The sequence below is a fragment of the Hypanus sabinus genome, chromosome 21 (assembly GCF_030144855.1).
Source record: "Hypanus sabinus isolate sHypSab1 chromosome 21, sHypSab1.hap1, whole genome shotgun sequence".
Taxonomy (NCBI): domain Eukaryota; kingdom Metazoa; phylum Chordata; class Chondrichthyes; order Myliobatiformes; family Dasyatidae; genus Hypanus; species Hypanus sabinus.
This window is the reverse complement of record NC_082726.1, coordinates 7,207,751-7,231,951: the sequence shown is the minus strand read 5'-3', so window position 1 is coordinate 7,231,951 and position 24,201 is coordinate 7,207,751. Positions and strand designations below refer to the sequence as shown.

At 40.4% G+C, this 24,201-nt stretch overlaps 1 protein-coding gene across 6 annotated transcripts in view; it reads left to right on the top strand.

The window, feature by feature from the left end:
* Nucleotides 1-24,201, top strand: part of myo9aa (myosin IXAa) — a 339,254-nt gene that overhangs the window by 149,383 nt on the left and 165,670 nt on the right. For all 6 annotated transcript variants that reach the window (XM_059945895.1, XM_059945894.1, XM_059945899.1 and 3 more), the window contains exons 6-9: nt 222-278; nt 12,005-12,105; nt 15,844-15,970; nt 17,178-17,267. In XM_059945895.1, coding sequence (XP_059801878.1) covers nt 222-278; nt 12,005-12,105; nt 15,844-15,970; nt 17,178-17,267 — 375 coding nt within the window. The remainder of the gene's footprint in view (nt 1-221; nt 279-12,004; nt 12,106-15,843; nt 15,971-17,177; nt 17,268-24,201) is intronic.

The following is a 24,201-nucleotide window of genomic DNA, read 5'->3' as shown; positions in this document are numbered from 1 at the left end:
TCACTAACATAATTGTGGAGGCATAATTTCCTTGCTTGTTTATTTATTCTAAAGAGTTTTTATTCATTCTGGTGGGATGATGGAAATAGGGCTGAGAGCCACCATTTTGAAACCATGATCTAGTTATGGTTTAAATCGGGCAAGGATTTAGATGTTCTATTGATAATTACTGAACTAACTGATATTTTTAAGTAGACTTACTTAGATTTTTTCTTCCTCAGATGACGAAGAAACTAGTCAGACAAACATGGGACGATTATTATTGTGATTCAGAACTGGTAAGTGTCAAGTTTTGTATTGCCAGTGGCGAGATAATAATTCACCTTTTCGCACCCTCAAGGAATACACTAGGATAATTGTCAAACTAATTTTGCAAACACATTTGGGATTTGTATTCTGTTAAAAGAAAGTTCAATTAGCCATTCTAGATGTTGTAATAAAAAAATAAGATTCAAATAGGTTTATAAGGTGCCTCCCCCTTTACAAAGGTAGAGCATTCCTATGAACCTTTCTTAAGCTGAAATGGTGTAAAGTGAAGAACCATTAATTTATATGGGAAAAATTTCCGTAAAAGTGAAAATCCTCTTTGTAATGCGAAAACAGGTTACTAATGTAGGTCTTCTGTAAAAGCGAAGTGGTGTAAAGTGAACATTCGTAAAGCACCGTGCTGTCAGTTGAAATAATAAATTTGCTTTTCAATCTCCAATATAGTCTTTTCAAATTGGACAATAAAAACTAAATGCTAGCAGTCTGAAATAAAAACACAATCTTCAGCAAGTTAGGCAGCACCTGTGAAGACTAAAACAGCCCATGTTTCAATTCAATTACCTTTTGATCAGAAGGTATAATCTTTTAGCAACAAACAATCTGCTGGAGGAACTCAGCAGGTCGAGCAGCATCTGTAGAAGGAAAGAAATTGTCCATACTTTCAGTTGGAACTTTCTTCAGGGTGCACCTAATCTTACCATCTATTAAAATGAGTATAAAATGGATCATTTAAAATTTAGAAGAATCACCTGCAAAAGTTATTCAGTTTAATATGATCAGTGTAGAACAGAAAAGTCTGTTTTGCTTGTGGTTGAGTAAAATATTTTATGCTTAATGTCCTCTCAGTTCTTAAAGCTGTTTCTAAGTTTCGTGCATGCATCAACATTGTTTTTTGTGATACTGCATCAAGTTTTTCTGCAATGTGAACAAGTAAATTGCACCATGTGGATGTGGCAAAGATAAGATTCAGTGAATAAATAGGATTGTTGGCATCTTTTTGTATACTTCAGTTTAGAAGAATGAGGGGGATCTCACTGAAACGTGTTGAATATTGAAAGCCTAGGTAGAGTGTTTGTAGAGGGGATGTTTCCAGTAGTGGGAGAGGGGCCTAGAATTAGTCTCAGAATAGAGGGATGTCCCTTTAGAACAGTTGAGGAATTTCTTTAGCCAGAGCATGGTGTATCTGTGGAATTCATCATCACAGGTGGCTGTGGCGGTCAAGCCATTGGCTATATTTAAAGTGGAGGTTGATAGGTTCTTGAATAGTAAGGGCCTCAAAGGTTGTGGAAAGAAGGCAGGAGAATGGGGTTGAGAGGGATAATAAATTAGACGTGATGAGACTTGATATGTAGAATGGCTTAATTCTGATCCTATGTTGTATGGTTTTCATTCTTTGAGCTGTTCCAGACATGGGCAATCCTGCTCCAACCATCATTGTGTAACCCCCCCGGGTCGCCTCGGGCTCGCTCAGCTTGTTCTCGTCTAGGGGGATCAGCCTTTGGCCCCGCCAAACTGGGTAATCAGCTTATGTAGATGCTATGTGATGTCCCCAACCCCGCCAAAGAACAGACCGTATACCATATACGATTAAATGATTATAATTTATAAAGATTACTATAACTGAGTGATTAATAATGATACAGTATATATGAAGGACAAGAAAATAAAGAAAAGGCGCCAAACTTATCAAAGTCCAAACCACTTTGTGCACAACCATTGGAGCTCAATTAACAAAGTCTTCTGGCCACCATTCGATCCCCTCCGAACTCCTTGACTCGCAGCTCAGGACTACCTGAAGTGGTCAACCAAGCACATCTATCCTCGTCTCCTCTCCTTGCCTAACCTCCTGGCCTTGGACCCCCGCTTGGGGTCCATTCCTCGCCCAGCTTACAGCATCGCGTCCTCTCTCACTCACCCCCTCATGCTGACTCCCCAAAATGCCCGCCGACAATAGCTTACAGACTCAGAAGAAAGAACAACATTAATCCCAATTGGTTAACAAAGGAATACAATTCTTATTATCAGTAAATTTTAACCCAAACAAGCTTCCAGCACTCTTGCAACAAAGAAGCAGTCCTACTTTTAACAAAACAAAGAAGCCATTTTGATTAACATACGCAGTAACAAAAAAAGAAATAAACCCCTTCACAAAGAAGAAACCCCCTTATACTTGTCAGATGTTAAGTAACATTCACCTGAAATGCAGATAAAAATTAGACTTTTGAAGTATGTAATATGCAATTGTTACATTGACTATAGTAGTAAAATGATTATTGCAATTGACCACCTATAAATTATTAGTTATAGTTCATTCTTCAGTGACTAGTTAACAGTGATTTGCCAGTGGGGAAAGGGAAGAGTCCATAATGGAAAAGATTATATAAAATATGAAAAATAGTCAAAATGCCTGTGACAGAGTTTGCTGAGTCTACTATCCTCTAAAGCCTCTTGCAATCCCGTGCATTGAAGTCTCCAAACCAGGGAATGATGCAACTAATCAGAATGCTCTCCACAAACATATAATGAAGTAAAGCTGCTGGTGTGCCTTTGTGATTGTATTATTGCATTGGGTTTACAATAAATCCTCTAAGATGTGGATGCCCAGGAACTTGAAGCTGCTCACCCTTTCCATCGCTGACCACCTCAGTGAGGGCTGGTGCGTGTTCTCCCGACTTCCCTTACAACAGATACAATAGAATCAATGAAAACGACACAGAAACAAAGACTGGAAAACAACTAATGTGCAAACTGAAATACAAAAAATAAGTAAATAAATAATAACTGAGAAATTGAGCTGTAGAGTCCTTGAGAGTGAGTCTATAGGTTGTGGAATCGGTTCAGTGTTGAGGTGAGTGAAGTTATCTGCATTGGTTCAGGAGCCTGATGGTTGAGTGGTAACAACTGTTCCTGAATCTGGTGTGGATCCTAAGGCTCCTGTACCTCCTGCCCGATGGCAGGAGTGAAAAGAGAGCATTGGTTGGGTGATGGGGGTCCTTGATGATGGATGTTGCATTCTTGTGACAGAGCTCCTTGTAGATGCGCTCAGTGGTGGTGAGGGCTTTTCATGTGATGGGCTAGGCTATGTCCACTACTTTTTATAGGCTTTCTTTCTCGGGCTTTGTCACCAAAGTTGACTTAGAAAACTCACAGTTGACTGACATCAGGTGAGCTGTTTTGTTAATCAGTTGAGAACTTTGTCTTTGGATAGGCCTTCATTAAAAGAACTAGCTTCTTGAACATGGTGTTATGTACTGTATGTCAACAATGAATTGTATTTTTGCGGATTTATTCTATGTGGTTTGCCTAGAGTTAACCAGTTTTACCTTAAGAGTTATCACGTTAAAGGAATATAGTTAGCCTTTAGGAATCAAGATCCTCATTTAACATAAGGGCAACTCACTTATGACTATCAAGAATCAACTGCCACAAGAAAAACAAAATTGACATAAGTAGTGTGCATGTGATACCTTCACCATCACCCGCCCCTGTTGTTTAAAGTAGCAGATATTCCTCAAACTAAAGTGTATCATTTTAGCAGAACCACTTCTTTAGTTCTTCTGATCTTTCCATTATCCCAAAATAGCCCCATCAATTGCAATTGTTCTTATTTGCTAACTTGTATGTCTGAACCTTGAGTAGTTGCCTTCTATACAATCCATGTGAGGTTTGCAAAGGATTTTGACAGACCCATGGGTTTTGTTGATATACACTCATTCTGGTCTCTGAAAAGAAGGCATACACTTCCAGTGCCCACATTATGCATAACCTTGCAATAATGGCAGTCCTTCGAGTTAATAACACTCTCCCCCTCCCCCTCCCCCCTCTCCCTCTCCCCCCTCTCCCTCTCCCCCCTCTCCCTCTCCCTCTCCCCCCTCTCCCTCTCCCCCCTCTCCCTCTCCCTCTCCCCCCTCTCCCTCTCCCTCTCCCCCCTCTCCCTCTCCCCCCTCTCCCTCTCCCTCTCCCCCCTCTCCCTCTCCCTCTCCCCCCTCTCCCTCTCCCTCTCCCCCCTCTCCCTCTCCCTCTCCCCCCTCTCCCTCTCCCTCTCCCCCCTCTCCCTCTCCCTCTCCCCCCTCTCCCTCTCCCTCTCCCCCCTCTCCCTCTCCCTCTCCCCCCTCTCCCTCTCCCTCTCCCTCTCTCCCCCCTCTCCCCAATGATAACACATCCTTTCTGAGATATTGGGCCCAAAACTGTTGACGACACTCCAAGTGCAGTCTGACTAGTGTCTTATAAAGGCTGCTTGAAATAAATGTCAACATTTGTCCAATCATTTGTAGACAGCTCCTTGTAAATCCAATTTCACATCCTGCAATTGACTAATGATCTGTAAGCTGCCTTAATCACTGACCAAGACATTATCAGTTTCTTCTGATATATGTGAAAGATTCTGTGGTGATTTTCAGAATAGGATAATTTTTCACACCAAAGTATATTCAACTTGCTTTATCAGAACAGTTTAGTTCATCATTTACTGCTGAAAACAGAACCTTGGGCACTACAATCAACTCTCATTTTGCTTGTATTGCAAAATGAACCTCAGGGTAATATAGGGCAACATACTTATTTAATTATTGAGTTAAAGTGTGGAATAGGTCCTTTCTGGCTTCAGAGCTATGCTGCTCAGCAACCTTGATTTAGCCCTTGCCAAATCATGGGGCAATTTACAATGGGTTAACCTATTAACCCATATGTCTTTGGACTGTGGGAGGAAGTTGGAGCACCTGGGGAAAGCCCATGCATTCCATGGGGAGGACGTGCAGACATCAGAATTGACCTCAATACTCCAATGCCCTGAGCTGTAATAGCATTGCACGAACTACTATGTTGTAATGACACCCGTATACATACTTTGATAATAAATTAACTTTGAACTTTGAAAAGACACTCTGATAGTGCTTCATTTTCTTTGAAGAACCTTGTTGCATCTGTAGCGATATAAAGGGTAATGTAAAATGTAAGTTCATTTATTTCAAATTTAAAAATAAGCAGGGCACAGCAGCTGAGTAAGGGAGATCTATGCTGTCCTATCAATTGCAAGGAACGCAAGTAAGCCATAATCATTAAATATGGTAACCGGGCCTTTGCCCCACTGAATCCAGGGCTGGAGCCGTGAGCCAGCACTTCATGCTGATACACTGGTGAGCTGCCTCAGTTTCCTGTTGCTTGAGGTGTACTGAAGATAGTTTTCTAGGACTCAAGTAAAATTGGTTCTCCTTTGAGAAGAAACCTATTGCATCATTGGGATGTAGGAGGAAAATGGAGCACCCACATGCATCATCATAGTCATGAGAATGTACTAATTCCATAAAGGACAGGGTAGTACCTGGGCTTTGAGGCAGTCACTCTTATCTATTACGCTATTACATCACCTATTAGACATTTCAAAGGATATGACTATTTTGAAGTCAATGAGAGGAATTGCACAATAATTTTGGAATTCTTTGAAACTTGCTTAATCATTTCCTTCTAATTTCCTGCAAGGAAGTATCCTTGTAGATCCCTGCATGGAAAACAGAAATAAACTTTTAAATCTTGCAGGGCCGGCCTTTATTTGCATGCGACATTGCTGGAAGGAAAAATCTTTGGTTGGTTGGCAGGGTTCTCTGATCTCAACAGTTCGCTGCCCCATTGCCTGAATTTCTTTGAGGCATAATCAGCAATTATTTGATTTCAGATGTGTTTAAGTTTATTGTCATCTGACTGTACATATAGACAACCTAATGAATCAACACACCATTGGCCCATGTGCACCCACAAAACATATCACACACAGCATATAAACCAAAATATTACCATAAGCAAGTTAATAAAATATAATTCAAAATTCTAGATCATATGCATGGAAGATGAAACAGGAGGCATGAAATGGTCACGTTGCAAGATTATTTGGTAGTTGTTGTTAATTTCTGTAATATGCAGCAACTTTACCACCTTCAGTGAATTATTTTTTAATGTTGCAGATCTAAGAGAGAACGTAACAGCAATGCTTCGAGAAGATATTCTTGAGGGATCAACAAATGAGGCCATTTGGGTAGAAATTAGAAGGAAATGAACACTGGTAGAGCTATATTCTGGATCTCCCAATAATTGGTGGGAACTTGAGCAGATGCAATAAGAAATTGCACATAGCTATGCTAGTGGAAGACTTCAGTTTTCATGGTGACAGCTGAGCTATCCAGAGTGTAAAGGACTTGGGGCAGAATTTATGTGGCGTGTCCAAGACAGTTTCCTATCATGGTTTATAGAAGAACCTACTTGAGAAAGAAGAATACTGGACCTGGTGGGCCAAGTAACTGAAGTGGCAGTCAGCGACTCCTTTTCTATTAGTTTTTAAAATAGTTATGGAAAGAGATAGAACAAATTGAAGTCCTGAACTGGATCAGGGTCAACTTTGAGGGCATTTGGTAGGATCTTGACTGAAGGGGTTGACTGAAGGCAAAGGAATATTTGACAAGTTGAAGTCTTTTAGCAAGATTATATTGAGAGTCTAGGTGCAGCATTTTCTTATTAGGATGAAGGATAGACATAGCAATTTGAGAGAACCTTGGATGATAATCGATATGGAGGCTCTGGTAAAATAAAAGGAGGAAGTTTAGGCAGCTGGGTACAAATCAAGGTGCAGCTCCTTAGAGATCGTGTTCAGGAAGTGCAATTGCAGATCAATGACCTTCGGCTTGTTAGGGAAAGTGAAATGGTGATAGACAGGAATATCAGGGAGGTAACCACCCCAAAGCTGCAGGAAACAGAAAAATGGTTGACTGTCAGTAAAGGGAAGAGAGAATATCAGATAGTGGAGAGCACCCTCTGGCTGACCCCTCAACAATAAGTACTCCATTTTGAATACTGTTGGTGAGTGGGGGAGATGACCAACCTGGGTGAAGCAACAGTGGCCATACCTCTGGCACTGAGTCTGACCCTGTGGCTCAGAAGGGTAGGGAACTGAAGAGGATGGTAGCAGTAGTAGGGGACTCTGTAGTCAAGGGGACAGATGGGTGATTCTGTGGACATGAAAAAGAAACAATGATGGTACTTTGCCTCCCAGGTGCCAGGGTTTGTGATGTTTCTGGATGTGCCCATGATATCCTGAAAAGGGAGGGTGAGCAGTCAGAAGACATGGAACATATTGATACCAATGACATAGGTAGAATAAGGGAGGAGGTCCTGAAAAAAAGAATACAGGTGGTTACGGAGGAAGCTGAGATGCAGGACCTCAAAGTTCGTTATCTTAGGATTGCTGCCTGTGCCATGTAACAGTGAGGATAGGAATAGAATGAGGTATCAGATAAATGTGTGGCTGAAGAATTGGAGCAGGGGACAGGGATTCAGATTTCTGGTTAATTCAGACTTCTTCTGGGACAGGTGAGACCTGTACAAAAGGGAAGGGTTGCAGTTGAATCCGAGGGGGTCCAATATTCTTGTGGGCAGATTTACTAGAGTTGTTGGGAGTGGTTTAATTGAATATGGCAGGAGGATGGGAACCAGTATGATCGAGCTGAGGATGAGCCAGCAGTTTTACAAGTAAATGATGGGTGTAACATGAATGTAAGGAAGGACAAGCCAATGACTGGGTACAAACACAGACAGAGCAAAGAGTTAAATTGTGCCACAGTAGTAAAATTCAAAATGGCAAATAATGCAGGACTGAAGGTGTTATATTTAAGTGTGCATAGCATTTGGAATAAGGTGGATGAACTCATGACAGAATTAGAGATTGGTCGGTATGATGTTGTGGGCATCACTGAGTCGTGGTTGAACAAAGGCCATAGTTGGAAGCTTAACATCAAAGAATATGCTTTGTATGAAAGGACAAGCAGGAAGGCATAGGCGGTGGTGTGGCTCTGTTGGTAAGAGATGGAATTACATCTTTGTAAAGAGGTGACATAGGGTCAGAGAATGTTGAAACTTAGTGTTAAGAAACTGCAAAGATAAAAAAAAAAGCATTATGGGAATCATACAGGCCTCCAAACAGTAGCCAAGATGTGATGTTGAGATTGCAAAGGGAACTGGAAGAGGCATGTAATAAGGGTAATGATGCAGTTGTAATGGGCAACTTCAGTATGCAAGGGGATTGGGAAAATCAGGTTGGTGTCGGATCGCAAGAGAGGAGATTTGTTGAATGACTCTGATATGGCTTTTTCGAGCAGCTTGTACTTGAGCCTACTCGAAGAATGGCTACCTTCGATTGGGTGTTGTGTAATACAGTGATCATGATATGATTAAATTCATACTGCAATTTGAGAAGGAAAAACATAAGTCAAATGTATCAGTATCACAATGCAATAAAGGGAATTATGAGACATGAGAGAAGAGTTTAGCTTGGTGGATTGGAGGAGGATACTAGAAGGGATGATGGCAGAACACAGATGGCTGAAGTTTCTGGGAAGAATAGTTTACAAGGCACAGGGTAGATATGTCCCACAGAAGAAGTTGTTCTCAAATGGCAGGGGTAGGCAACCATGGCTGACAAGGGGAGTTAAGGACTGCATACAAGCCAAGGAAAGGGCATGTAAAGGTAGCAAAATTGGGTGGGATGTTGGATGATTGGGAAGCTTTTAAAATCCAATAAAAGGCTAATAAAAAAAAGCTATAAGGAGAGAAAAGATGAAATATGAGGGCAGACTAGCCAATAATATAAAGTAAAATATCAAAAGTTCTTTCAAATTTACCAAGAGTGCCAGAGGCCCGTGAGTGTCAGGGAGGACGGGTGAGTGCCATTGCTATTACAAAGGGAAAAAGAGCTTGGCAAACTCAAAGGTCTTAAGATAGATAAGTCACCTGGACCAGATGAACTGCATCCCAGAGTCCTAAGAGAGGTTTCTGAAGAGATAACAGATGCATTGGTCATTATCTTTAAAGAATCACTTGATTTTGGCATGGTTCTGAAGGACCAGAAAATGACAAATGTCACTCCTCTTTTTAAGAAGGGAGGAAGGCAAAAGAAAGGAAATTATAGGCCAGTTAGCTAACCTCAGTGGTTGGGAAAGTGTTGGAGTCGATTATAAGGATGAGGTTTTGAGGTACTTGGAGACTGATGATAAAATAAATCAAAGTCACCATGGTTTCTGTAAAGGGAAATCTTGCCTGACAAATCTGTTAAGAGCTCTTCAAGGAATTAACAAGCAGGGTGAACAAAGGATGTAATTTACCTGAAGGCATTTGATAAGGTGCCACACATAAGGCTGCTTAACACATTTAAATCCTGTGGCTGTACGGGAGAGATACTGGCATGGATAGCAGAATGGCTGACAGGCAGGAGGTGGTGAGTGGGAATAAAAGGGGCCTTTTCTTGTTGGCTGCCTGTGAATAGTGGTGCTCCTCGGAGGTCAGTATTGGGACCACTGCTTTTCCCATTGTTTGTCAATGATTTGGGTAATGGGATCAACGGCTTTATGGCAGAGTTTGCAGATGATATGAAGATAAATGGAAGGGTAGGTAGTGCTGAGGAAGCAACACGATTGCGGCAGGACTTAGATAAATTGGAAGAATGGGCAAAAAAGTGGCAGATGGTCTACAGTGTTGGGAAATGTACGATAATGCATTTTGGTAAAAGGAGCAATCGTGCGGACTGTTAACTAAGTGGGGAGAAGGTTCAATCATCAGAGGTGCAGAGGGACTTGGGAGTCCTCATACAAGACTCCCCAAAGGTTAATTTACAGTTTGAGTCTATGGCAAATGTTGGCATTTATTTCAAGCAGCCTTTATAAGACATTAATCAGACTGCACTTGAGAGTGTTGTCAACAGTTTTGGGCCCCATATCTCAGAAAAGTTGTGTTATCATTGGAGAGGTTCATGAGAATGATTCTGGGAATGAATGGGTTACCATATGAGGAGCGTTTGGCAGCTTTGGGCCTGTACTCCCTGGAATTTAGAGGAATGCAGGGGGACATCATTGAAAATTACTGAATGTTGAGCGGACTGGATAGGGTGTGGGGAGGATGTTTCCTATAGTGGGGGTTATCTAGAACTAGAGGGAACAGCCTCAAAGTTGAGGGGTGATCTTTTAGCACAGAGGTAAGGAGGATTTTTTTTAAGCCAGAGAGTAGTAATTCTGTGTAATGTTCTGCCACAGACTGTGGTGGAGGCTGTCCATGGATATATTTAAGGTGGAAGTTGATTGTTTCCTGATCGACTGGGGCATCAAAGGATATGGCAAGAATGCAGGTGTATGAGGTCGAGTGGGATCTGGGATCACCCATTGTAAAATGGTGGAGCAGACTCATAAGGGCTGAATTGCCTAACTATGCTCCTGTGTCTTGTGGTCTTAAATGAGCCTCTTAAAAAGTTTAAGAGCAGATTTAAGAGGGAAATCAGGAGGGCAAGAAGAGGTTATGAGGTAGATTTGAGAGACAGAGCTAAAGATATTGACAAGGGATTCTTCATAAAGGACTGACCAGGGAGGGACTGGATCCTCTTAAAAGCGATAGGGACCGCCCATGTGTGGAGCTGCACGTGATGGCTGAGATTTTTATTGTCTATTTCTCCTCAGTGCCTGCTGTGGAGAATATCACAGATGCCGAAGAAATGCGGCTAATAAGTAGTGATGTCCTGGATCACGTGTATATTGCGAGTAAAGGTATCTTTGTGGTGAAGTGCATTAAGGTGGGCAAACCCTGAGAGTTTGACCAAGTGCCATAGTGGATCTTATGGGAAGCCAGAAAGGAAATTGCGAAGGCCCTTGACAAGGTAATTCCTTTGCAGTTGGTTGTCAGTGGTGAAATTCTAGATTTTAGACTGGAGTATGGCTCCAGTCTATTCTGTTATTCAGGAAAGATATCAAGGACTATCGTGAGTGTGTCCAGAACTAGAGGACACAGCCTCAAAATTCAAGGGCGACCTATTTTTTTAAACCAGAATCTGTGGAATTCTCTGCCACAGAGAATTCTCATGTTTGTGGGTACATTTAAGTCGGAAGTTGATAGTTTCCTGATTGGTTAAGGCATCAGAGAATATGGTCAGAAGGGGTTGAGTGGGATCCAGGATCAGCCATAATGGTATGGTGGAGCAGACTCAATGGGCTGAATGGCCTAATTCTGCTTCTTTGATAATGATCTTATGGACTGTGTGACTGATCCATATCTTGCTGTGTTGTTTGACAACCACCTTTACTATCTACAAGTGGACTAATGAACTTGTTATCCACCTTTTCATCCAAGTCCATGTATATATCACAAATGAGAGGTTCCAGTACTTATCCTTATAGAATGCCACTGGTCACAGATCTCCAGTTAGAATAATATCCTGTAACTATTACCCACTGTCTTCTGTGGCCAAGCCAACTTTGGATCCAATCCACCAAGTAACCTTATAACCTATCCTTTTGTTAGTAGGAGGAGGTCTTATTTACTCACAGAAGTTTTAAGACAGATGACTTTCATTTTAAAAAATGGAACGGAGCCTCTTATACATGTGCAGTTCTTGTTCTGTACACTAAGACTGCAGTGCAATTATTGCATATAGTTTGAAAACATGCATTGGGGCAGTTGGGGAGGGTCATCAATTGGCAGAACTTGCACTTCTGATTTTCAAGCAGTGACTCTGGAAGTCTGAAATAATGGTTACAATGGCCTTGAATTCAAGCAACCTGGTATGCTTGATGTCAAGGCTTTTAACAGAGGAGCAATAGTGACAAATATATGTGAAAGATAGCTCTCTTAAAGAGCTGAGGAAAGAGGAGGGACAATTGATTATAACACTTATATAACATGTCTGTTAACTGGAACTCGTCTGATTTAAATTTAGCAGGACAGTTTTACAGTTGAGGGAGAGGATCTGAAGCATGACTTTGAGCGCTTACAATTGGCAATGGAGATGGTAGGATTCCTGCCTAAAACCCGGAATCGGTGAGTTGATTATCCAGAAATATGTATTGTGATCATGTATTGTTGAGGCAGATGTAACAGCGTTAACTAATAATATGAAATCATGTAAAATTGTGGTTTTGGTTCTAGAATTTATATGCTGAAAGGTGCAATGTTACTCAGTTTCATTTTCAATCTTCATTCAGATTTGGTGTAAATATGGTGGTTTTGAATTAAAGCATTGTAGTAAAATAATGTGAAGCAGATTGGAATGTATGATACCAGGGCCATGAATGCCATGGGGACTTATTTGCCTTTTCCATACTAAGAATAAGCAAGGGATAAGCAAAGGAACTTGCTTATCAATTAATACTAATAGTAAGCAAACAAACTTGATAAAGACAGGGCCAGTGCACATCGGCGACTCTCTGTGGCTGCAGGAATTTGTACCTGTTTTCCTCTTAAATATACTCCTTTTGAACTACTTTTGCTGAAATCTGCAGCATATAAATTTCGTCTTAACAATGGACTACAAAATTACGTCAACAATCTTCAGATTTCACGTTCCGTGGTTAAATGTGGAGTAGTTAAGCATGGTGCCTTTATGGGTCAATACTAAAGCCAAAGCCGAAAACACAGCAGGAAAGGTGGGATTCAAACCAGGCTGAGGCGTAGAGGGATGAGGCCTCCTCTGCCTACCATTTTGTTGGCGAATGTACAGTCACATTTTGGCAAGTCAGACCATTTGGCTGTACTCCTGCTACCTGCATACAGACAGAGCCTAAAGAGCAAGGGTCCAGAGATCAAGACAGCTAAGAGGTGTTTGCGGGAGGCTGAGGAACAGGGTCATGTTCAAGAACCCATCTGAGAGCCTGAATGACTACACTAGGGTCATTACAGACTTTATTAAAACAGCTGTAGATGAGTGTGTACCCACAAAATCGTTCAGGGTTTTCCCCAATCCCACGTCTTGTGTGAACCATAAAATCTGGAATCTGGGTGAGAGGCAGATCAGAGGCATTCAAGTCTGGAGATCAAGGATATTACAAGAGGTGCAGGTATCTCTGGAAAACCTTCTCTTGGGCAGAGAAGCTTCTGGACTCGACTGGAATCAAGGAGGGATGCACAACATTTGTGGCAGTGTTTGAATGCCATCACCTCCTACAGAGTTAAATCTTGTGACATAGGGGACAGCAGAGCTTTGCTTCCAGAGGCTTTCTTTGCTCACTTTGACCACCAGAACAGGAAGGAACCATTGCACACCCCCATGTCTCCCTATGCTCCTCTGGTCTCAGTATCTGAAGATGACCTGTGGGCTGACTTCAAGAGAGTAATTCCAAGGAAAGCATCCAGTCTGGATGGAGCACCTGGCTGAGTACTGAAGACCTGTGCTGACCAACTGGCTGGTGTGTTCATGGATATCTTTAACCTCGCGCTCCGGCAGTGTGTGGTACCCACCTGGTTCAAGCAGGCTTCGATTGTACTGGTGCGCAAGAAGAGTGTGGTAATCTGTCTATATGACTATCGGCCTGTGGCACTTACATTCACAGTCTTGAAGTGTTTTGAGAGGTTGGTGTTGAAGTATATCAGCTACTGTCTGAATGGTGACTTGGATTTGCTCCAATTCCGAAGCATTTGCAGTAGACTTGCTGCTACCTCATTGGCTCTTCACACAGCCCTTGGAACATCTGGACAGCAAAGGTGCGTATATCAGGATGTTCTTTATTGATTACATATTCTCATTTAACACCAAAACTAATCAGTAAATCCAAGAAATGGGTTTTAATACCCCCTTGTGCATTTGGATCTTGGGTTTCTTCACTTGTAGATCTTAATCAGTTCAGATTGGCCAAAAACATTTCCACAACTTCCATCAGCACAGGGGCGTCACAGGGGTGTATACTTAGCCCCCTGATCTACTCACTTTGCACCTGTGACTTTGTGGCTAAGTACAGCTCCAACACCATATACAAGTTTGCTGACGACACTAGTGTTGTGGGCCATATCAAAGGGCGTGATCAATCAGCATACATAAAGGAAGTTCAAAACTTGGCTGAGTGGTGTAATAACAACAACCTTACTCAATGTCAATAAGACCAAGGAACTGATTGTAGAGGAGAGGGAAATCAAAGGTTCATGAGCTAGTAATTATTGGAAGATCAGAGGTGGAGAGAGTCAGTAACTTCAAATTCATGGGTGTCACTATCTCAGAGGACCGGTCCCAAATCCATCATATAAATATCATTGCGAAGAAATCACAACAGCACTTATACTTCCTCAGGTGTCTGTGGAGGTTCGGCATGTCATTGAAAACCTTAGCAAATTTCTGTAGATGTGTGGTGGAAAGTATTCTGAATGACTGCATTACAGCCTGGTATAGGAACACCAATGCCTTTGAGTGGAACATCCTACAAGAAGTAGTGGGTTCAGCCCTGTACGTCATGAGTAAAACCCTCCCAACCATTGATTACATGAAACATTGTTGTGGAAGAGCAGCATCCATCATCAAAGATCCTCAGCACCCAGGCCTTGCGCTTTTGTCGCAGCTGCCATCAGGTAGAAGGTACAAGAGCCTCTGGACTTGCACCACTGGGTTCAAGAACAGTTACTACCCCTCAGCCATCAGGCTCTTAAACAAAAGGACATAACCACTTATTTAAGGACCTATTTAAGGTCTTACTTCAGGACTTATTTGTAGACTTATTTCAAGACTTATTTCGGGACTTATTTTAAGGACTCTGTTACATTGTTATTTCACTCTCATTATTTATTGCTATTTATATATACAGTTGCACAGTTTGTTTACAGTTACTGTTCTGTAGGTTTGTTAAATATGCCCGCCTCAGGGTTGTATGTGGTAACATGTATGTACTCTGATAATAAATTTCACTTTGAACTTTGGATTTGTTTATTATCAAATAGCAAATCTTGGATCTGACTGTGTAAGTGCTCATAATTTGTCAGTACAGATTGTTGGTTGACCTGAATTGCCTGTTTCCAATTGCTATGAATGTGAACAGAAATGTTGTCATGAGTAAGTAAGGGAAACATGAAGACTGATGTAATGCTTTTTATCTTGCTGAACTCATGGAAAATCATAAAACCATCTACTTTGAGAAGAAAATTGTAAACACGAGATTCCGCAGATGCTGGAAATCCAGAGCAACACACAAAACATTAAAGGAACACAATAGGTCAGGCAGCATCTATGGAGAGGAAAAAGACTTGATGTTTCAAGCCAAAACCCTATATCATTTCTAATGAAGGATCTCGGCCTGAAATGTGAACTGTTTATTTATTTCCATTGATGTTGCTTAACCTGATAAGTTCCTCCTTTTGTGTGTATCACTTTGAGAAGATTTATGGTGCTAGACTTGAGATACAGTTGATAGTTTTAAGGCCATTATTAATCAGATCTTGGTCTCAGCTCCACTTTCCTGTATGCTCTCGAAAGCAGTTGGTCCACTACAGACAAAGAAGCAGTTTATCTTGGCCTTGATACATTGGTTGATTCATCCTTTCAAACTCCAAAAATTCATAATCTTCTGAGAGAAGAAAGGCGTCCTTAACTTTTTCTTAATTTGGTGACCCTTTGTTTTGAAACTCTGCCTTCCATTTTCGACTCATCCACAAACATTTTCTTCATCTGTGATTTGCTTTTATAAAGATTTGTCCATTCCTTTCCTCCTTCATATATCTTCTGTCAGAAGAAATATCTGAATTTTATGTGCTTTCAATGCAGTCAAAATGATTTTAAATTTATCTGTTGTTTATTTACAGAATATTTTCTCTTCTATCTGCAATATTGCACCTTGGGAATATAAAGTACAAAAAGAAGTCCTATCGTGATGATTCCATTGACATCTGCAATCCAGAAGTGTTGCCCATTGTCTCAGAACTTCTGGAGGTAGTGTAATAACCTATTAACTCAAAGCAGTATATTCATCAGTTAACAATAAAACTTGATTTTTTGCATTGTATTTCAAGTTCAAGTTTAGATTATCACCATTCACCTGTACACATGTATACCACCAAACAAAGCAGTGTTCTGCCAAATCAAGGTGCACAACACAATACATATAACTCACACATAATGTAAATAATATTACCACATATAAATTGATAAATGATAAAGTGCATTTATGACATGTGTTTAAAAAGTAAGCTTTTTATTGTTATGGTGCTTCATATGTGATGAGACCCGGGTATTGGCAGGGGCTTCACTAATCTCTGGCTTGGGGAAGAAGCTGTTTCTCATTCTAACAGTTCCTGTCCTAATGGTATAGAACCTCCTGCCTGATGGTAGGGGAGGGGTGGCCAAAGAGGCTGTTAGATAGGAGGGATCATTGACAATACTGGGAGTCCCACTGAGGGCAATTTAATCTTTTTGATGTTTGAATTGCTATTTTACCTGTGGTGCAGAATTAATATTTTGTTTGAAACCTCTATCCTTATGTGCAGAATTTTTCTCTGAGTTGGCCCTTGTTTTGCCTGTGAGCAGTTTTTTTGCTCTATAACATTCCTGAATTCCAATTGCATGCAGTGGTTGAAAAGAGTGGGATGTATTCTTCAAATATCAAAAGAACAATTGTATTTATTGTTCTAATGCAATTATGTATCTCAGTGTTTCACAAAAGTGCAAGTAAACATAATTTGGCACCAAGCTACATACGAGATAGAATTTTATGGAATTATTGGGAGGAGGGGTAAAAAGGCAAAAGAGACAGGAATTTCAGAAGTTTGAGCCTTTGCTACTGAAGGCATGACATTCTTTGCTGAAATAACTACAATTACAATGCAAGAAGTAAGTACTGGACAAGTGTACTGATGGTCTTTGCACAGAGTTTCTGTTCTATCTCTAATTCTGGGGAGAAAAACATCACTGCACTATGATTATCAACAGGAACTTTTATGTTTACTGAGAGGCAAGTTTTACCGTTAAGTTGCGAGGAAAACTATGCAACTATATCAAATACACTTTGATCAAGGAACCAACTGCAAATGTAGAGTTATTACCAAAGAGGACTTGGTCTGTAATAATAACCCAAGTACTATAATCTCTGTCAATATTTCAGTCCACATCATGTCACTCATATGCACTGTTCTTAAATTAGGTTAAAGAGGAGACACTGTTTGATGCACTGACCACCCGGAAGACTGTGACAGTTGGAGAAAGACTTATCCTACCCTATAAATTATCTGAGGTAAAATAAAATAGTGAGCAGTGATTATACAATGTTGTATACTCTGAACAGGGAAACACAAGTTTACATTGGCAAAATAAGCCTTAAATTTCAGACAATGTACTAAATGATTAAAATAAATTTCAAGTGTGCATTTGTTCATTTTAGCAATCTTTATAGCTTAAGTTTCCTTGTTGTCAGAAAAGTAAATTTCCATTAACCTATGAGGTTGCTGTTTTAAATTTTCTAGTGTGTTGTCTGCCTTTCTTTGAAAGGGAAGTGAATATTTGTTGTCTGGATTTGTCACTTTTTATCGGAAGTTGTTCTTCTTCCCTATGAGGTATTGACTGAGAACTCCTAGCGTCCTTTTGTTGTATTGCCATTAACTTTAGTAAATATAACTCCAATCTCATCTACAAATTCATCCATGATGCCACTGTTAATAGCAAAATGGTAACAGGGAAGCATGCAGTAGTAGAATAGGTCAACTGGTTGAGTGGTGTCGTAACAACCAAGGAACTGATTGTGAACTCAGGAGGGGAAGTCAGGAGAATGTACAGTAATTCTCATTGAAGAGTTGGCAATAGAAAGGGCTAGCAGCTTCAAGTTCTTGTGTATCAACATATCAACGAGCCTGTCCTGGGCCAGTTGCACAGATACAAACATGATGGGCCAAATTGTATGAGAGATTGGATGGATTCCTACAGTCCATTGAACTGCAGCCAAGTATGATGCAGTATGTTTGGAAGGGGGGAAAAAAATCAGTGTCTATACTTTTAGCACGTGTCCATGTCTGCATTTTTGGATTTAACATCACTCACTGTACAAAATACATATCTCTACTCAACATGCCAAGTGAATTATTCCAGTCTCAAGAAAAGGAGGGATGGTGCCACTGACCTCAGTTAAATTTCACCATGTCAGAACATACTTCCAGCTGGCTGAATGTACATTTGCAATGTCTGAAATGGCCTTGGTATCATTATTGTATTCTTAAGTTTTATCCTTAAGGTTGTCATTACCATGGGACTAGTGGGGATAAACTCCCACTACCTATTAAATGCTCCCAATAGCGTGCATCTTAAAGCCTTTGACAGTCAGGTCCAGCTCCTGGTCTTCATGTGTGGTTTAGCTACTAAGCCAGGTGGAACTGTTTCTATTGACAGAAGGGGCCTTAAATCCATTTGTTTCAGGTGGCTGGGGCTCATCAGCCATTGTTGGTAGCTCATCTAGGTGAAGGAAACTCTTAACTTCAAACCTCTGTTGCCTTGTGACTATAGCCACTCATGGGGGAGGCTTCAGGAGTAAATCCAGAGCTGAAGTCCCTAAGGCAGTCATTGCTGGTGCAAAACTGTATTGGTCTCCGGCATTTCTTTGGTTTCCTCATCTGCAATGGGAGGAGGAGCCTGCTTATGGGAAACAGCTTGATCGCCATATTGTAGTGCCCTGGCTTGCGTATTGGCTTACATAGGCAGTGAGAATGCAACATCTATGGTCAACCCTGATCAATGGAGGGACCTACTGTACCACACACCTATTTGGGAAATATACTGAATGCTCTTCAGCGTGGAGTTTCATGAGCACTTAGGACTCCTTTTTCTGCTAGAAAGTGAGTTGTGTTTCCCATGATAATCGCCACTACCTCAATCTCTTTATGAGAGTGATGTTCAAATATACACTCTCTAGTGCACTCAAGCACTATATTAAAAAAAAATTAAATTGGCCATGCAAATGATTTTGGGTTAATTAGAAATTGAAAGATTCTGCTGAGGATCTTGCTATTTAAGAGGCGAACTTTCTGGTTTAAGTTAAGTTCCAAATCATTTTGAGTAAAAGGCCGAACAAAGTCAATATATATGATAAGATCTGCAGATGCTGGAAATCCAAAGCAACACACACAAAATGTTGGAGGCACTCAGCAGGTCAAGCAGCATCAATAGAAAAAAGTAAACAATCACCATTTCGGGCCAAGACCCTTCATCAGGAGCAGAAAGAAAGAGAAGTCAGAGTAAGAAGGTGGGGTGAGGAAAGGAAGAAATACAAGATTGTGGGTGTTAGATGAAACAAAGAGCTGGGAAGTTGATTGGTGAAAGAGATAAAGTGCTGAAGAAGGGAGAGGATAGAAGACCATGGGGAAAAAAAGGGAAGGAAGAGGAGCACCAGAGGGAGGTGATGACATGTAGAAGATGAGCATGCATGATCATCTGAGAGCAAAACAGGGATGGGGAATGGTGAAGGGGGAGTGGGACAGTTACCGGAAGTCCAAAAAATCAGTGTTCTATCTATCAGGTTGGAGGCTAACCAGATGAAATGCAAGATGTTGCTCCTCCAACCTGAGTGGCCTCTTTGTGGCAGTAGAGTTGCAGGGGGATGAGAACCGGAGTACCAGAACAGATAGTGGGGTGGTTGTAGAGACAGATGTTGTACAACCTCAGACAAAGTCAAGAGTCAGTAGCTTGAGTATGGTGGGACATTTGTTCTGGGTTGTGTATATTTCAATGCAAGAAGGTATTGTAGAAAAGGCAGATAAGCTCAGGGCATGCATGAACTCAAAATTATGATATTGTAGCCATTAGTGAGACTTGGTTGCAGGAAGGGCAGGACTGACATCTATTTTAGGGGCCATTGTTTTAGGTGTGATAGCGATATGGATTAAAGGGGGAGGGGTAGCGTTACTTGTCAGGGAAAATGTCACAGCAGTGCTCAGTCAGATCAGACTAGAGAACTCATCTGATGAGGCTTTATGGGTGAACTAAGGAATATTATGGACCACTGCAAAACCCTGCAAGATTCAGAGGAACAAATTTTTAGAGAGATCAGACTGTTGCAAGAGCCATAAAGTTGTGAAAGTTGGTGTTTTTAACTTTCCATGTATTGACTGGGACTCGCACTGCAAAACGACTAGATGGGATAGAATTTGTCAAATGTGTCAGGAAAGTTTCCTTTATCAGGATTTGAAAATCACAATGAGAGAGTGTAATTCTTGAACTCTTCTTCAGGAATGTGACAGGACAAGTGACAAAAGTTTGTGTTGAACATTTTCCATCCATTGATTAGAAGGTCATTAGTTTCAAGGTGATAATGGAAAGGATAAGTATGGTCCTCTGGTTGAGATCTTTATTGCAGAAAGACCAATTTTGATAGTATCAGAAGAGATCTGGCAAGTGTGGATTGGGACAGGCTGTTTTCTGGCAAAGGCGTACTTGGTAACTGGGAGGCCTTCAAAAGTGAAATTTTGGGAGCACGAAGATTATTTGTGCCTGTTAAAATAAAAGGCAAAGATAACAGGTTTAGGAAATCTTGGTTTTAGAGAGAAATCGAGGCCTAGATTAAGAAAAAAAAGGTGCGAGGTTGCAGACAAGGTGAAGAAGAATTCCAAGAGCTTTTACAGCTATGTTAAGAGCAAAAGGATTGCAAGGAACAAAATTGGTCCTCTGGAAGATCAGAATGGTAATTCATGTGTGGAACCAAAAGAGATGGGGAAGATCTTAAATGGATTTTTTGCATCTGTATTTGCTTGGGAGATGGATGCAGAGACTACAGAAGATGGGCAAAGCAGTATAGACAAATCTCCAGGGCCTAACGAAGTATTCTCTCGGACCCCATGGGAGTTAAGTACAGAAATTGCAAGGGCCTTAGCAGAGATATTTAAATCTCTGAGGGACTGGATATATGAGCATTTGGATAGATAGGGACTAATTGGGGATAGTTAGTATGGCTTTGAGGTAGGTCATTTCTGACCAATCTTAAACAATTTTTTGAGGAAGTTATCAGGAAAGTTGATAAAGGCAAGGCAGTGGATGTTGTCCACATGGATTTCAGCAAGACATATGACAAGGTCCGCATGGGATGTTGATGAAGAAGGTTCAGTCACTTGGCAGTCAAGATGAGGTAGTAAATTGGATTAGACAATGGCTTTGCAGGAGAGAAGCCGGAGAGCAGTAGCAGAGGATTGCCTCCAACTGGAGGTCTGTGACTAGTGGAGTACCACAAGGTTTGGAGCTGGGTCAGTTGTTGTTTGTCATCTATATCAACGATCTGGATGATAATGTGGTTAACTAGATCAGACGGACAGACACACTTTATTGATCCCGAGAGAAATTGGGTTTCGTTACAGCCGCACCAACCAAGAATAGTGAAGAAATATAGCAATATAAAATCATAAATAATTAAATAATAATAAGTTAATCATGCCAGGTGGAAATAAGTCCAGGACCAGACTATTGGCTCAGGGTGTCTGACACTCCGAGGGAGGAGTTATAAAGCTTGACATATCCACAGGCAGGAATGACTTCCTATGACGCTCACTGTTACATCTTGGTGGATCAATAAGTTTGTGGATGACACCAAGATCTGGGGTGTAAAGGACAGCGAGGAAGATATCAAAGTTTGCAGCGGGATCTAGACCAGCTGGAAAAAAATGGGCTGAAGAATGTCAGATGGAATTTAATGAAGACAAGTGTGAGATGTTGAGAGAACCAACCAGGATAGGTCTTAACGCAGTGAGTGGTAGGGGACTGAGGAGTGTGGAAGAATAAAGGAATCTGGGAATACAGGTTTGTAATTTATTGAAAGTGTTGTCACAGGTAGATAAGGTGTAACGAAAGCTTTTGGCATATTGGCTTTCATAGATCAAAGTATTATGTATTTTGAGAGGACCGGAAGTGACGGCATTGATGAATACTTATTTTTGTGAGATATTATAAACAGCCCACTTTTTTTTTCTCCTTCTCTTTTGTTTGTTTTTCTTTCTTTTATATTACTTATTAGTTATAGTTATTAGATTAGATTAGTTAGTTTTGCATTATATAAATTTTTTTTTTGTTTTTTTTCTTTCTTTTTTCTGTTTTTTTTATATTATACATTATGAAATATTTAGATTTACTATGTCCATACATATATCTTATGGCTTATGTCTTGGTAAACTCATTTATATTGTAACTATTATGTATGTTTTTTTTTCGTATGTAATGGAATGTGTATGTTGGTAATTTCTTTATCAATATATCATCTGTATTCTGTCCATATTACTAATATTAATAAAAAGATTTAGAAAGAAGAAAGATCAAAGTATTGAGTACAGGAGTTAGGATGTCATGTTGAAGTTGTATAAGGCATTGGTAAGGCCTAATTTAGAAAATTGTGTGCTATTTTGGTCACCTCTCCGTGGGAATGATGTAAATAAGATTGGAGGATGTTGCCAGGGCTTGAGGATCTGAGTTATAAGGAAAGATTAAATATGTTAAAACTTTTTTCCCGGGAATGTAGAAGATTGAGCGAGATTTAACCGAGGTATACAAAATTATGAAGGGTACAGGTAAGGTGAAGGCAAGCAGGTTTTTTCAAGTGAGGTTGGGTGACACTTCAATGAGAAGTCATGGGTTAAGGGTGAAATGTTTAAGAGGAACATGAGGGAAAACTTCACTCAGTATGGTGAGTTTGGAATGAGGTGCTAGCATAAGTAGTAGATGCAAGTCTGATTGGACCGTTTAAGAGAAGTTTGGATAGGTACATGGATTGGAGGGTTTTGAAGGGCTATGGTCTGGGTGCAGGTTGATGGTGCTTACAGTTTAAATGGTCTGACAGGGACTAGATGAGCCGAATAGCCTGTTTCTGTGTTACTGTTTTCTATGACTCCATGTCACTTTTTTTAGGCTAGTGCTCATGATTTATCTGGCTATGTTATGCCACCTAATTTCTGATAGGTAGGAACACAGAGCTATCAAAACAATTTTTAGTTCAAAAATGACATATTGAGCAATGTTACCCAGTGAAATGGTTCTTTCTTATATTTAATTCATGTAACTGTTGGAGGCTTCTTTTTGTAGCTATTGTACTTTTTGATACAGATAAATGCCACTCTCTGTCATTTCAGTTTTAAAATGCTTATTATCAGAATCCTGATTGCTCTGCCTCACCATAACCAGGTGATTAGAATTACTGCAGGACTTTATTTATTCCTCATCCGAGTCTATCCCACCTGTTCAATGATCGTTGAGAACTTACTACTGTATTGAAGTTAACTTGGTAGGTTGCATGAACCAATTTGCAAACACTGAATAAGCAAAAGGACCAATGAATCGATGTGAATGGAGTAAATTTTGAGTGTTAAGCTGGACCTTTACTGGAATGGGTGAAATGCTTAAGTGGAAATATTGATCAGTTCTAAGTTGGAATCTAGTGAGTTTCTCAGATGAGGAACAGCTGAAGAAAAATGGCAGCATTCTTTCTGTCAGTGCAGCCACAGCAGTGTGTCTGGATTCTGTTAAGAGGCTCTTATCACATTTTTAGGTTCTGTGTGAGGTGTTAAAAATTTGGTCTTGAGCATTTATTTGAGCTTCAGTAAATAAGCTAGTCTTCAACATTTTTTTCTTTTGGTAGATAATATGGGGGCAAAATTGTGGAAGCTGTTCTAAAAATAACCTAGAAAGCAGATAATGTGAGAAATGCAAACCAGAAGTGAAAGAAAGATGTTATTGTTTTGGCTGTAGATTTTTATAAAAGCCCAAAGAGATTTTTCTTTTCATGTGCTAATGAGAGTCCTGCTCTGCATTTCTAACGCATGTTTTCAGATTTCAGACATGCCCATTTTTATATTGTTTTTAATCTTATTGGGATTAAATTTGCTTACACTCTCAAGGTTGAATCATGATGAAGCTTAATTAATTTGCGCTTATTAATTTTTATTAGTCTGTAAGTGACAGCAATATTAAAAGGGTAGCCTTTATTGGTCACTTAATTAAAATGGTTACCTCAAAGGGCTTAGAGGCTTTTAGCAATTGTAGTGATAATGTATACAGTTCTACGTGGTTAGCTCTAAGTTTTAAATACATTTCTTATGCACCCATACTGCCACTTTGTCTCAGGATATCTATGGTGTTTCACAGCGAGCGTAAGTGTTGTTCAGAGCAACAGTAGTAGCCAGTGGCTCACTAAATAAAGTGTGAACAAAAAA